General features: G+C 37.6%; 1 protein-coding gene across 8 annotated transcripts in view; it reads right to left on the reverse strand.

Annotated features, from left to right (window-relative positions):
* The window catches only part of LOC116426485 (follistatin-A-like), an 84,661-nt gene that overhangs the window by 32,259 nt on the left and 36,591 nt on the right, over window positions 1–15,811 (reverse strand). For all 8 annotated transcript variants that reach the window (XM_076369655.1, XM_076369656.1, XM_076369653.1 and 5 more), the window contains exons 3-5: window positions 11,637–11,825; window positions 9,971–10,189; window positions 8,821–9,057 (exon numbers count right to left, since the gene is read on the reverse strand). In XM_076369655.1, the coding sequence (XP_076225770.1) occupies window positions 8,821–9,057; window positions 9,971–10,189; window positions 11,637–11,825 (645 nt within the window). The remainder of the gene's footprint in view (window positions 1–8,820; window positions 9,058–9,970; window positions 10,190–11,636; window positions 11,826–15,811) is intronic.

The following is a 15,811-nucleotide window of genomic DNA, read 5'->3' on the forward strand; positions in this document are numbered from 1 at the left end:
TCATTTCTAAATCCATATCAAAATTTCCGTCACCCATGTACGTATCACGTAGGAATGAACCTATTAACCAGCTAACTGCGTTTGACGAGTATACGCGTCAACTTAAAGTTTGAAATAATACTAATTCTTTATTTTCTCAGATAAACATGTAATTCTTCTTTGTTTTGCTTTGGTTTTTCAGTAAAATATACCCTAGGTGCATTCGTCCTGCGTTTGCCAAGTACACACTTCACTCTTTCATTTTATTGCGTGCAAAACGAGATATTTTTCAAACTAAATTCCACAATTAACAGATTAAATAATAACCCCCAAATAACAGTCACCTTACATTACTCAATACGATCCACCAATTAAGTATTACAATTTCTATCTCTGTTGAAAGCTTCATTAAGAAATCTTCAGGTGCGGACCATTAATCTCCAACAATCCGTTCGCTAATTGCCAGTAGATAACGTGTCAACTGACACAATGTTCCTCGCTAATTACCATGCGACTTCCGGCGGGCGCGTTTGCCGTTCTCGTCGTGGCGGAAGTAGCCGCGACACGCGTTGGGCGGCCGCTGGCAGCTCGCGGCCATGGAGCTTTATCGCGAAATAATAGGAGAAGATAGTGGCGTTACACGCGGAAAAGGGTTGACACGCGTGCACGTGCACGCGGGGCCTGCGCCGCGTCGCGCGGACGTGTGTTAGGGCGTGTCCTTGTGGCGTCCTTGCCCTCCGGTCGTTCACCGTACGCACGTACCAGCGCAGCACACGCACGCACGTAAGCAGGCACGAACGCACGCTGCAGAACGCGCCCACGCAACGCGCGTGCACGTTTGGAACCCGGGACACGCGGTCTTTTACGTTTACGACACTTACGGCTCTCCTCCTCCTTCTCCACCCCCCCCCCCCCCCCCACCGTTCCAGGACACGCCGACTAAAAATAACTCCCGGCTCGAGGAATTCGGCGTGCATCGATCAGCATTTCGCCATCGTCTATACAAAAGACTAATAAAATCCTTTTCTGCCGGAACGCCCTTGGCATCGGTGTTGTTTACCGATGCATCTATGCTATTATTTCTAGCGTAGATCCAACCCTTAACTATCTATGGTTTTACATCGTGATTGGTTAGTATTTTCCAATATATTGGGAACTGATATATTTCTAATATGTTGTATTGAAATTAATTAGGTAGTTTGTTGTTATTGTATTATGCAGGTTATTAATGTTATTAGTTATTTTGGGAGATAATTTATATAAAGAAATAAATGTGCCTCTTGAATATTACTGGTTTATTTAAGGTGGAGTTTAACACTGAAGGAAGGACAGTAAAGAAGGAAGTGGAAAATATAAAAATTGACACAGAGATAAATTAATGAAATAAAATATAGAATTTTAGATCAAATTTAAATTTCAAAAAATATTGTTTAGATTAAGAAAAACTTTGAAGAGTTTAGTGTTCAGCGTTAGTCGTTAAATTTTGATTATCAATTTTCTACTGCGAACAGCCAAAGTTCTAGTAATGTCCTAATTTTAGCTAAAACAACGAACTCACAACTAACTCATCGATGACTTAACCTAACTCCTTACTCTGCAATTTCTTTTTTTTTCAGATTTTGTTCCTAAATTAATTTTCCATGCAAATTAAATCGTCCTTGAACGAGCAAACGTTTCACGAATACGAACGCTACACTGTTATACTTAGTGTAACCAGATTGGTTTTATAATGTTGTTGTTGATTTATTTGGTATAATAAATATAATACAACGAACGACAAGCCTAACGGAATAAAATACCGAAGAACTGCGGCACGCAGTTTGAGGAAATGCAAGGGATACTTCTGTACCTTGACGCTGGTTGGACATCGAGTCCTTTTTGCGTTATTTTTCTGTGGAGCAGAATAACAATGCCGATCGATGGAATGCGGATTTTGTGCATCTATGGCGTTCACGGGTTTGCTGGATACGAAGTGTAAATTTTAATAAGGCTTGCAAGTGGTTGTTTTTTCGTTTGGTCCGCGATTGGATGGAATATTGAATGAAAAGCGAGGTGTGAATTGATTGTGATTATTGTAAGAGAGGCTTGGAATGTATTTAGCTTTTATATTCTGAGCAGATTTGAACCATTCGCTTGCATTAAAATGCTGTTGTTAACTAAATATTCATGCAAAATGTTTGTTTTAAATTAAATTAGATTTAATATGGTATTTACTTTACATCTTGCTTGAAGTATCTCCATTCGTGTCTCGAATCAAAACAGCAATCAAAAATAATACTCAAATCTTCCTTGTTTATAATGAAGTCGAAGTAGATCTTCATTATTCTGACAAAATAAAGTGTATCAAGATGATATATATAGCCTCATCTCAGAAAAAGAATGGATTTGAATTAATCTAGCTCTTAAATAACTTCTTTTATTATTAAGACATGCTACTGGTCAAAAATATTTTTTTATTATTATGGAGAAACGAAGAAAATTAAAGATTCCACAGTACATTTTTTGAAGTTAATAGTCAAACAGTTTTATTAAATTACGTTTAAGGTAAACCAAGTTCCTTAAGAATTTATGAAAACGAAATACAGGTATCTTAAAGAATTAATCTTTCACGCCTATATAACACACTTCTAATAAAAACAAGCCCGCTTCGAACAAGGATAATAATAAATCCTTCCGTCTCCGCAATCCTATGCAAATGTAATCGTTGAAAATTAGAATTCACCCGAACAAATTTGTTCAATCACCCATAAAATCTATCCCCAATGAATTTCGTAATCCAGTGTTCGATCTCCTCGCGTTTAAATCGATTTCCATCGATAAATTAATAAATATTCATAATATTCATTAATGAATATTCACAAGTGTTACAGTGCGGAATTACACCCAAACGAGTTCCGTCAGCTGGCGCGCGCGCACTCGTTTCACAGCGGTTTTTCTTAGGGCCTCGCGTTACGAATATTTATGAACAAATCTTAATATAAACAAGTCGTTATTTCGTCAGTTTATGCAACCAACAGGAAAAAAGTAAAGGAATCGGAACGGTGGCTACTAGCGGAATGACCCGATATTACGGGAAAAACGTCGGGTCCTCGCGTGTCCTTGGCATTCTGCGAGTCGTAAATCAACGACGACACCGCAGATTATCCTCAAACGGCCTCGAGTTATGCTCTCGTTACATGCTCCCGCTCCTCGCCACCTTTTCTTCACCTGGCTGATTGCCCTAACGAGTTTTTGATTCAATGTTTATGCATTATTGTGATGCACTGTATGGCGGCGCAGCCCTCCGCGATGCCGCGTCAACCTGCTAATCGAGACAGCGATCAGCATCGAAGGTAGAAACGTATATCGATGTTTTTCATTTTTTTTTTGCACGCGTACAAGTGTTCGTGTGCGTTCGTGTTTGTGCATGCGTGTGCATTCGTGTGCGTATGTATGGGATCGTCAACGGACCGTAAGAGACTCGCACGGTTTAATTCGATGAATCGATTATATCGTAATGCTTCTGGCTTGAAACATTGGCAGCGATAACTCTTATTACTCCGGCAATTAGAGACTCAAAGAACATTTGACGCTCGTTACAGATTCCGTTTCCTGATAATCAGGCTACTGATTTTATGCGAGCATCGCAAACACAACTGAATAAAACTTTGTACAAAAACGTCCATAAAGTTTAATGTATGCTTCGTGCGGTTTTCTTTTTGTTTAATTCTTAAGAGCGGTCTAGGGGAAATTTATTTTTAACACAGGCAGCAGGAGTTGGACGTGTCGGCGGTGGTTGGCGAGATATCGTGGCGAATCGAAAGAAGTTTAAGTGGAATGGTGGGTTGCAATAATAATGATTTTTTTTTAATATGAAAAGAAACGAAAGTTAATCGCAAAAGTGAAAAGTATATTATTTAAAGTAATGAGAAGTCATTCTGTGAAGTAACAAAGTCAATGAAATTAATCTATAGTTCTTTGGTAGAATATTCCACTGTATTTTATTCAAATTTTATAAGAACCAATCGATTTAAATGAATTCTGTGTACTTTGGATAATTATTCTATACTTAGTCGATTTCATATCGTCATCTAGTCTATACAAATTTTTAATTTCAAAGCATTAATTCCTTCTTTAAAAGAAAACGCTTTAAATCAATTTCACCTATAATAAATTACAATCCATCAACGAAAATAGATTTGACATTAAAATTCTCCATTCACTATGCAATTATAACCGCATCTCCACGAAGTTCCTACAGCTCCCGTTTATTCTTAAACAGTCCATCTGTTGCCAAAGTATGGTTGAATGATCGATGCTAGTCAAGGTTCTTTAATGTCGCGTTTCTCTAACGGAAGTCCTAGAGAGCGTCGGGTCTTAGTTCGAGAGATCCCTGGTAATTAGCAAGCGAAACGATCGGAACGGACTCGCGTGACCGTTTTCGAAGGAATACCGGGGACGCCATGTTGGAAAGGAAACTGCCAACCGCTCTTGCAATCGCTGATCTTACGTCCAAAGTTACAGGCTTTATTACGACTTCTCTTCGAGGGAATACGCAGAAAACGATACTTCTCTCTCCTACTCGTCCCTTGTACTCTCCCCCTCCCCCCTCTCCCCCCTCGCGTTCTCTCATTCTGGCTATCTTCGCTCTTTTTATAATTTTTTGTTTTCTCTTACAGCCAGGCAGATCGCGTCTCGGTCGATGAACTTCCTGGAACGATCTTGCGATTGCCTCCCGATGCTTTTTTTCCACTTTTGTTTCTTTCTCTCCTTTTCTTCTTGAATCCACGCAATGTCGGACACCGGTGAGGAGCACACCGACAAAAATCGTGGTTCCCCGAGATACATCTTCGGCGCGGAAGGCACCCGCAGACCGAAAAACTTGCGAAGACAACTTATTAGCTTCGTCATGTCTGCCCGGCTGTTTGTTCCTCTGTCTGGACTGGTCGCGGACGGCTGGCCAATTAACGGATTTTCGCGAAAATCTGTGCCCGACTGTTTAGCAGATTTCGCTACGGACGACCACGCGGAGAATGATCTCCGGTTGAAACGTCACAGCCTACTGTCTGGTTAACGCGGTACACGTTTAAATTGTTTTCGGTCGTTTAACGAAATGATTCTGGATCTATTTTTGGACACCGGTCCCGTTTTATTGTAAAAACTTATCTTCGATACGAGTTCTCGGATTTAAAAACAATGTTTCTGTAATGCTTTCGGATTTATAATGATAACGAATAATTGTTTAATATACCAAAAAAATTGTATCGATCGTTACGGTGATTACAGGAATTTTCATGGATAAAGTGAATATTTTTAAAACGTGTATTCCTCCTTTTCAAAATTTTAATGACTGGGAGATTATTTATTTATTTAATTATAATGGATGCCAGTGCGATAATGCTTCAATAAAATTCGTTTTAATAAGTTAAATTATTTATCGCTGAGGAATTGTAATTGAAAAATTGTAGTGTGACTAGAATTATAAAAGTTGTTTAGGAAAGAATTATTAAAGTATTTTTCAAAATATTTTTTCGACGTTTAAATAAATTGACAAAACGTGAAACAAATTTGCAATATTTTATAACAAATATTCAGTATGATTTTAGGTATACTTATTTAACATAAAATTACAACACAAATTATTAAAAAACACATTATTTAAACATAAATTGAGTTAATCGTCTATTACCGATCTTTTTAAAAAACTTTTTATGATTCTTTACTGCATTTGCATGCATAATATTTATGCATACATTATAGTATAAAATACCTTATTAAGAGAAAAACGTAAAGTCTTTAGGATTAATTTAGTAGGATATCTTACAAGATATTTATATTTTTTTCTATTTTCCATCAATTTCCTTTGAGCGAACAAAGACTAAGGAGATCAATTATTGGAACAGGAAAAAAAGAGCCTCTGTGAGAGGCGAAGAGAGACCGAAAGATTTACTTACAAGGTTGTTCGTAGAACATGTGCACGGCCAAGATCTGTTATCCCTGGAGAAAGGATAACGTAACGGGCGGAAGATCAAGATGCTTGGAAGAATAGAGTGCAGAGAAGAATACAGAAGAATGAGAACGTTGGAGAATTTATTTTCTAAGAAAGAAGACCTTATTGTTCTTTCCCAGAAAATAACGCTATGAAACTGCAGGCGGGACTGTATATTCCTCAATGACTCGTAAAAATGGCGTGCCGGTGAAGTTATAGTTTGCAGATTTCGAAAAATCAATGCAAGATCCGCATATAGATTGAATATTACAGAACTGAGAAATAATGTTAATACGAACAACGAATTGGTAATTTATATCAAAAAGCCCTCTATTTACATTCTCACTTCAACTTTCACAAATTAATTCTTTCGGTTGAAGAAAACGAAAAGATTATGTGACAATTTTCCTTTTCACTCTCTTACATTCAGTGCCATTGTTCAAAAGAATAATAGAGAAAAAACATCAGTTAATCTAAATTGTAAAAAAATTGTGGATTATTATTTGATTTTATCAAGAATAGTGTACACAGCAGCCGGAACTTATTCTTAACCAGTATTTCAAAAATAAGGAGGATTATGAGACAGTGCACTTTGCATATAATTGCACTGCTCCAACATTGTTGCCGGTAATAGAGGTTGCAATAAAAGAAACTGTGCTACTTATGCAGGTATTTTCATTCGAAAGTATCGCAGAATGAAGACTCGTACGACCATGATTCTGTTATTCCCTGACGAACTCTTGTTTAGGCATAACTTCGCTCGGTGACTTTATGGTACCTGTCAGAAGAATTCGGCACTGTGCAAACCAGACAACAATAAGGTACATTCCGATGCAAAGCAGCGGCAGTCTGGCAACTCGGCCGTTCACCAATGAACTGAACTTTCTCTCTCCCCTTTTTTCTTCTTCTCTCCTTCGTTTTCGTCCTTCACCCTTTTCTACTTGCCTCTCTTCCATCGCAGACCCGTATTTCTTTCTCTTGCGCAGGAACCGCGTCGGAAATGCTATCCTGTCTGCGTTTAGTTCTTACGGTGCTCCCGTAAAAAGAAGAAACGCTATGTTTTCATTGAGACGATGGCTTTGATGACTTTTCGAAACTTTTTAACTGGTCTGCGGAGTTAATTATTGTCGCTGAAACGATGGATCCATTTCTGTGGATTTATTTAAATCGTGCGTTTTATTGGAGGACTGTCTAATACTCGGTATAATAAAGACTGAAGAAATTTAATGGGATTTCTGTCACATGAAACCTACTAGACATGAAAAATTGTTGTTCTATTTGGATGTTTTTGAATCAGTGCTTATATTTTATAATTTTGTGAATAACCAGAACCTGCTCATGATATTTGTAATACTGTAGTTATCTGCATATTGATTATTTATTTGATATCTATGAATATCTCTATGATGTTAGTTACGTTTATATACTGCTTTTAGATTTCATTAATTTCGGAGTATTAATGAAATGATTTCAGGACATGTGAATATATGATAACTTCAAAATGACTATTGCGCACGTGAACAATCGTTTCTTCAATGAGTTGTGCCATTAAGGAATTTGGTTGTTCCATTGAAATATCATAAAGTATGTTCTAGACAGGTGAGTCTGTTATCCATTGATTCCATTTAATTTTACGAGGAACATTCCATATCACGTATCCGATTTCCTGCGTTTAATCGCTCTTTCGCGCGAGAAGCAACAGGTGTCGCCGAAAGAAAGCAGAAAACAGTTGAAAACCACAGGCGGTTTCACGAACGATAATTCAATCTTTTGACGGTGCATTTCCTTAAAGAGACTATTTTTAACGTTTCGACGTGGCTGCGTCATATATAAACACGTATTAAGAGAAATCAAATTCATTAACAAAATCAATTTAAAATAAAATGGTTATAATGGCTACCAAAGAAATCTCCGTAAACTGCTCAAATAATTTTCAGACTTCTCAACAATTTATAGTCTATGAATCACACTAAACTTCAATCGAATATAATAAACCTGTTATCATATCTTTAATCCAAAGCAATAAATCCGAGTTCTAAGTTATTATATATTATATTACATTATCAATATTTAAATTCAGACATGTATACAGTCAATACGCAATGTTATATTAATACATAAATGCAACATCATCCATCTCGAATCCTTCCAAACCGATCACCAAAATCCACTCGCCCAAACCATCTCAACATCATCGCCGAGAAAAATCCGCACAGGGAACAGAGGCACGTAAACAAGAAACAAGAGCAGTCCAAAAAAGGAGGCGCAAAAAAAGTCGTAAGTGACTAAGAGAAAGAAATCAATAAAACGATGATCCTCGGTCAACAAGGGCCAAAGCGAGCTCTCCTTTCTTCCTACCCTCTTCTCACGATTCCCTTCGGAACCGAGCACCGATTCTACAATCACCCCACCCGCCCATCCCCCTCCTTTCCCCCTGATCCTCCTCGTATCAGCAACTCAACGCTCCTCGCCGCCCCGATATTTACGATTTCTCTTTCGGTTTATTCAACGGGGAACATTCCGTCACGGGTTGCACATCGGTGCGCGCCGCCGCGAGACCGGCTGAAAAACGCCCAAAAAGAGCGCAAAGAAAGATCGGGAGGGTGGAGGAGATAAGGAAAGGGTAAAGAGAGTGCGAGAGGAAGAGGGGGCTAAGGAGCTGGCAAAGAGGACCCCAAGAAAAGGCAAACAGTGGCTAGAGAGAAGGGAGCACCGTGAGGAGGATGAGAGGAGGATCGGGACAGAGAGACAACGAGTCGTAAAGTCGTTTAGGGGGTGAGTGAGAGACGGGAAGAGAAAGAGGGAGAGGGAGGGAGCAAGGGAACGAAGTGAAGTTGAAGAAAGAAGACAAGAGTAAAAGGAGAAAGACTCACGTTTGCAGTGGCCCTTATAGGCGACGGGAATGGCGCGACCTGCGCGGCAGGCGGCGAGTCGCAGGTGGCAGGCACTCTTGTAGGTGTTTCCGTCGGCCCCGCAAACGGGGCGTGCAGCGGCTCGCTGTTGCGGGGGCGGCTGTGGGCACCTGCGGGCGCACCTCACGCAGTGCGGGCTCAGGTTCTGGTCCAACAGGCAGCTCCGGCCTTGGCCGCATCGGACCCGTGCGCACGAACCTGCTCGACACTTTACACGTTATTACGCACAGTCATAAACCGCCCCCGTGATAAATGTGTTGCCTGTACCTTCCCTCCCCTCACCGCCCCATCCATTTGGACTATTTTTCACGCTACCGTGCGTCTATTACGATCTTGAGCGCCGGGTATCGGAGATTTGTTACCCTCTGTAGGCCTAGGTTTAACCGTCTGTGGTTTTGTATTGAGAGTAATTTGATGTTTGTTTTATTCACAGGTGTTTTTCATATTATTTGGGAAAGATTGCTGTTAAGTAAGTGTGTTTTGAGATAAAGATATTTATATTTTTGTTTATTTTGTCATAGGCAAATGAAATACTTGAAAATACGGAATTATCGAAATTTATTGTTAAAGTTTCGTTTTAGCGTGGAAAGACATTCTTTAATGAGATAACATATGAATGAATATATTATATATTAGGTGTAAAGAAATGTTTGGGAAATATTTATGCTTAGATCTTTGTATTTGAATACTTCCGAGAATTCCACTGAGGATTTCTATTCAGAGAAACTTGCAACATTGACTTGTACGGATACTCATGGAATCAAAGTATTATACTCTGCTGCAGATTATTTTTAGCTTCGAATAAATGTGACGAGAATAAAATAATATTTCTTAATAAGCGAACCAACTAATTTGCACAACCGTTAACACGTTTCTCTGAGCGATCTACGGGCCACTAACTTACTGGCATAGCATGTTCGATGTTAAATTAACTACACTCCGCGGACGTATGGAACGCGTATTTAATTCTGCATTAAACATTTAATTAAATTCTATTACTCGACACGCGTCTCTGGGCTTCATTAAAGTAATCTGGAATGGCTCAATCGGCAGCGATTCAATTACAAATACGCGGTGCGATAATGATTCCATCACATTCATACATACTCACTTTGGCAGTGGCCGTTATAGGCGACCGCTAACTCGTGGCTGCCCTTCTTGCAAGCGCGTTTTTTCAGCCTGCACAGATTTTTGTAACTCTTCCCGTCTGTACCACAAACTGGACCACCGCCTCTCGGCGCTTTACACTCGGGGCTGCAGACGCACCTCGGACGTCCCTTGCGCACCATGCACTTCTTCCCCGCTTCACACCTGACTTCCGCGCAGCTCTCTGTCAATGAAAAAAATTATTCGAAATTATAATAAAATCTTAATTACTTTGAACATCATTTAGAGGTCAACCTCTTGTTGTATAATACCGCTTCAGTCTCGCGGTGAAGATTTCAAATAGATTTTAATAAATGTGTGTGTCATTTGATTCATTTCACTTTTCAGTAAACGATAGAATAATTTTACTCAGCATAACTGTGAAAGAAATCATGAGGCAAGGGGTTACCACCTTCGCTGTTATGTGAAGGTAGTGAGATTAAGGTTATATTATATATATATATAATCCCTTGCCCTATGATTTATTTCTCAATTGTGATCGATACAACAACTTTGTCATTAATAATTTATTGTAAAAGGGGAAAAATTCGATACATATTTTATGTAGCGGAAAAATAATATTTCATTCGAATTCGTAATAATTGAATAACATTCAGGTTTCTACATATATTCTGTTTGAAATCTTCACCCCGAGTGTCACACGTTATTATAAGGCAAGCAGTTAAAGTTCAAGTATATGAAATTATATTTAACAATTCGATGACTCTTCCAGTTGTATTTTTTCAGTATTTTATTTAGAAGATAACAGCAAACGCGTTTAAATAATGCAATGATACACAGAAAATGTGTGTTTCTTTAAACATATAATATCATGTGTTATTAAGATTAATATGTCATATAGAAATAGTTGCATTCAGAGCAACATTGCAATATGCAGTAAAACAAGATATATTTGGTAATTTGAGTAAACTAAATTTTTTACGTTTGCGATTTTGATATTTCCCTTGGCCTATGATATAATAATATAAATACTAAACAATAATTTATCACACATTTTGCAAATAATTTTTATACAAAATGAAAAACAGGAAATGCTTTCAGAAAAGCGATGTATACAACATCTGATAAAAGATACGACGCAAGAATAGGCGTAGTTCTACTAGGAATAACATAGACGATCAGTTTCCAGAACTCTCATTCATTCCGCGAATCTTACTATTCTTCCTCTAAATAGTTCATTATGCGAAACTGTTAGTGAACCGCTAGGAATACGAATAAACGGAAACTGATTTGTAAAACGATCGTGTGCGTCAATAAAACAGCGAATTTATCTGATTTATGGTGGTTGGTTGTTCCATGCGTAATTCAGCGTGACACAAAAACATGGACAAACAGGATTCTACAAATTATTTAAACATTTTAATATGATTTTCATAGAAAATTTATTCAAATTGAGAAGTACAGTTAAGTAAAATAGGCTCACCTAAACTTAATGAAAATTAGGAAAGGAAAACAATATGATGTGTCTTATTAATGAAATATTAATATCATTTTAGATTTCTTAAATGTGTGTCACTGTGTCTTTCGGAAAGCATCACGGTATCTTATATTTTCTAAAACGTAAAAACTAACGTGCATTATGGTTTCTGATAATGAATGGTTTTACATACCTCTGCAAGGACGACACTGCACTCCGCCTCCGAGCACTCGCCAAAAAAAAAGACTTCCACTATCAAGGTCTTCCTCGGAATATGCAGTCGCTGCCGCTGCGTTTGACGCACAACAATTGTCCTTTGTCACCCCTTGCGACAGTAACTCCTTGCAACGACCATTGCTGATGGAAGACCAGCACATACCGCCTGCAACATATTATTAGAAACATTAAACCATTATTCATCTAATAATCTATAATAATATTTAATACTTTCAGTTGTAGTTTATTATATAATTAATCGGTTACAATTAATTTATCAAAATTCTCATAGACGGCTCCAGAAAAAGAAATTTCTTTCTTAAAATCCTACCAGAAACATAGCTGCCGCAACTGCAAATTACGTTTATTTAGTTTCATTATCCCCTTTACAATTAACTCCTATAATTAACCTTACCTTACGAATTCTTTTTAAATTGCACTTGTTAAAGCTACATTATCTTTAACTACTTACTAGAAAAAAATAGAATTTTATGTTCATTGCAAGGTCTTTACTGCAGACATTATATCCTGATAATAGTAGAATGATATTTCATTTCAATTTACAAGAAACGAGTAATATTCATATTTTTCGAATTCAGTTTGAAATCTTCACCGCGTGTTCGCTTGATATTATGTGACAAGGGATCAAAAGGAACAGAAATTATCTAGAATCCGAAACATAAAATTCCGTTCGTCGAAGAAAGGGACCTTGAAGCCTCTGGAATCGCGGATGAAGAGTCGGCAAGGAGAGAACTTTTTTTCTCTCTTTCCCTCGTGGCTCGCGCGCGCGCGTAATCGTAGCCATAACTATGCTCAGTGTGTAACGCAAAACCGCGTACGCGCTTCTTTTTAATGAATGATAGCCGACGGATTAGTATTCTCGGAACGTCGTATTAATGAGACGTGTCGCGGAGAAAATTCTCCTAAGGACTTTTAATTAACGCCATCTACGGAAGGCGCAAACGCGCGCGTTTAAAAAAGTAGAACAAGGCCCGCCGCGAAATCGAGGGACATTCGTTAGAAAGCTTGACGAACGTGTCATAACATTGCAAAAGGAACGTTGCTCGCAATAAAATTACACGTGTAAATTAGTGCCTGGCGACAGGATGCGGTAAAATGTGACAGATCTCTGATTCTGTGGGAACTGACGGAAAAAGATCATTTTCAACCCCTCCTTCTTTGTGATATCTTTTACAGGTATGCTTATAAGAAACATTTTGAAGCTTAAATAGTAATAATGAAGAATAGTAACTGATTTCTTTCTCAAAAGAACCTTTCTTTGAGAAGAGCCGCGTTGAACATTGTAGGGTGGAGGGTTAAATATCCTAAGATTACCATGTTTTATTAGTATCAATATCACCGTGAATTAGTGACAATTATTTATCCTTATAAAAGTTATTATTATTATACAATTAACAAAGTAATTAAATTATAATCCCAAAGTGAATGAAAAAAGTGATTTACTGAATATATAAGCTTGAAATATCATTCAACTTTTTTACGAAAGTAAAAACAAAACAACTTTATTAAAAAATGAATTTCTATTAAATCCTAGTTTCTTCAAACCACGTTTTAAAATGTAAAATCCTCTTATACCATATCAGACTTAATTTGTATTACAGAAATGAAAATACTGTTTAAGGCAATAATGAATGCACTCCCTGAATATTACACGCATATTTTGTCTAAAAAATGACATTCGGTGTATTCACGTGAATATTTTCCCAAGGTGCGTTTCATTGGTAGATAAACCCGGGCCTGTGGTTTCGAGTCACGAGAAATGGGGAAGCAAAGTACTTTTCCGCACTATGCATTCATAAAGGAGACCTGTCCCGCGTGAACTCCGTGTGCAAGTACTCGGGCTTGTGTGATCAGCACACACGAGCCTCGTCCAATTCCTGGCTACAAGTTAGGAATAGTCGACATTGTTTGCCGAACTCTCCATCGGCTAGGGTAAAATTCTTCGAAGACGACGGGTTAGAAGATAAGCCAACATCCATGCAACGAACGTACTAATTACTTCCACTTTCGATTGTGTGTATTTAAATAGTACCTGCACGCGTTGCATAAGAAATGTGGCCCCCATTACCAGTTCAGTTTAACACACGGAGAAATGATGTATATCTTAATGCAATGTTTAATTTCATTTTGTACTTAATTTTTATTTATTTATAATGTATATGTACAATATAATAGTAACAACATATAATATGTAATGTGTAATACAGAAGTATTTATAATAGACAAATTCCGATCCTTACAATGACATGAAAAATTAATTCTCATTTTCATTAATTATTACTGTAAAACATACAAAATCATTGAAGCTTAATTTTTAAACAATTCAAAACTGTTTGGAACATGTTTTATAAATTTTAATGAATTCTGGCATGGCTCGTTTGTTAAAATATCGTGCACATTGAAGTGAAAGATGCATTAATAATGGAGTTAAATTAGAATATGAAAGAAATCTTGACACTGAAAGGGAGTTCGAATGAAATGTTGACAGGAGACAATGTAGTCAAACAAGAATCTTGATTGTATTCAAAGCTTGCTATAGATTAGTAGATTAGTACAGTGATCCCTGGTTGCTTTCCTTACATTTTCTTTGGCCGCGACTAAAGAGCGAGTCAGAGGTCGTCAACAACGGCGTGTGCTTAAAATGCGTTTATAAAGCGATTATGGCCGCAACAGATTGTAACAATAAACGTCATTGAACGGTTATAAAGGAATGCCCGAGTGGATTAGTTAATAACGTCACTCGTGATCGCAAGTAAACGCTAAATAAAACAATTCGATACTAACTCATTGTTACGATAAGTGCAGCCCCCGGTTGAAGATAAATATACGGGTCGTTAATAAAAGAATGAAAAAATAATGGTCTGGGTCGATGGCTATGAACGAAAACAGTTTATTTGATCACGTTACTTGCACGTAGATTCGCGTTACGTTTCACTAAATATCGTACATTGCTGAGAATTACATAAATAACTGCAAAGATTCCTTTCTTGCAAAACATCGAACGCGTAAGTTTCGCTGCGATTATTTGATATGCATTAATTCATTCCCGGTACAAATTTGTAACTTCAATAATTACGTTTGTATTTATAAGAGCAAAGAATGTCTACGAGATAAAATTTAATTGTCTATGCGTATCGATGAAAACAAGTTTTGTGAAATATAAATATTAATATTTTAATTATTCATTAGGTATTAACCTTAATTCTTTTTAGAAATATTCATTTTATTGAAATTTATATTATCATTGTTAAATCCATTGCGAATAAACATTAAAGAAACTACCATTTTTCAACTCTTAACATTAAACAATGTTTGCTAATACTTTAAACGTTAAACTTTTCTTGTAATTTTTCTAACGCTGATCGAAATAAAAGTAAACATGTTAAATACATAAGGTATCGCATTGAACACAATCTCCTCAAGCTTTCCCATTACTTTCGCTAATACCCAAACAATTTCATAAATTTCATACTCTTCGACATAAAAAATTTCACATCTATTTGTAAAGAAAGAACAAAAACATGCAAAGTACCCAAGAAAACGAATCACTAATCAAAAATTCAAATCTGCGAATCACATCCCACTGAAAAAATATAAACTCCTCGATCAGAAGGTATCAAATACTTTCGATCGCATATCCGTTTGATTTATTTACAATGTTTTAAATATGTACAAATTATATGAATAACATATCACGTGAAACAACATACACGGTCCAGAACGAGGATATTTCAAATTCGATCATGGTCGTGAACATGTTAAAGCTTCTTCTTCATCTTTTTCTTCTTCTTCTTCATCATTCAGGAATTAAGAGAAGGGAACGCGCTGCGGAAGGACAGACGGTTAAGCGCGTTTATCCGTTTCTCGGTACCGGACGATCGCGTCTCGCGACCAAAGAATCGTTTAGCACGTGTCAGACGCCGCGGAGGCCCCGTTCCTCTTCCCTTCGTGTTCCTCGTCCTTCAGCCGGAACGCGCGCGGAAAGGACGTTGCACGTCTCGCCGTAGGGGACAACACCGACCACGGAATCGATTCCCTCTGTCTGCCGATCGAGATTCCCGTTAACCCGCGACTAAGATCCCACCGTTCTCCAACCGTTCGCCGCGTCTCTGTCTCTTTCTCTCTCGCCCA

This window comes from Nomia melanderi, chromosome 8 (assembly GCF_051020985.1).
Source record: "Nomia melanderi isolate GNS246 chromosome 8, iyNomMela1, whole genome shotgun sequence".
Classification (NCBI taxonomy): domain Eukaryota; kingdom Metazoa; phylum Arthropoda; class Insecta; order Hymenoptera; family Halictidae; genus Nomia; species Nomia melanderi.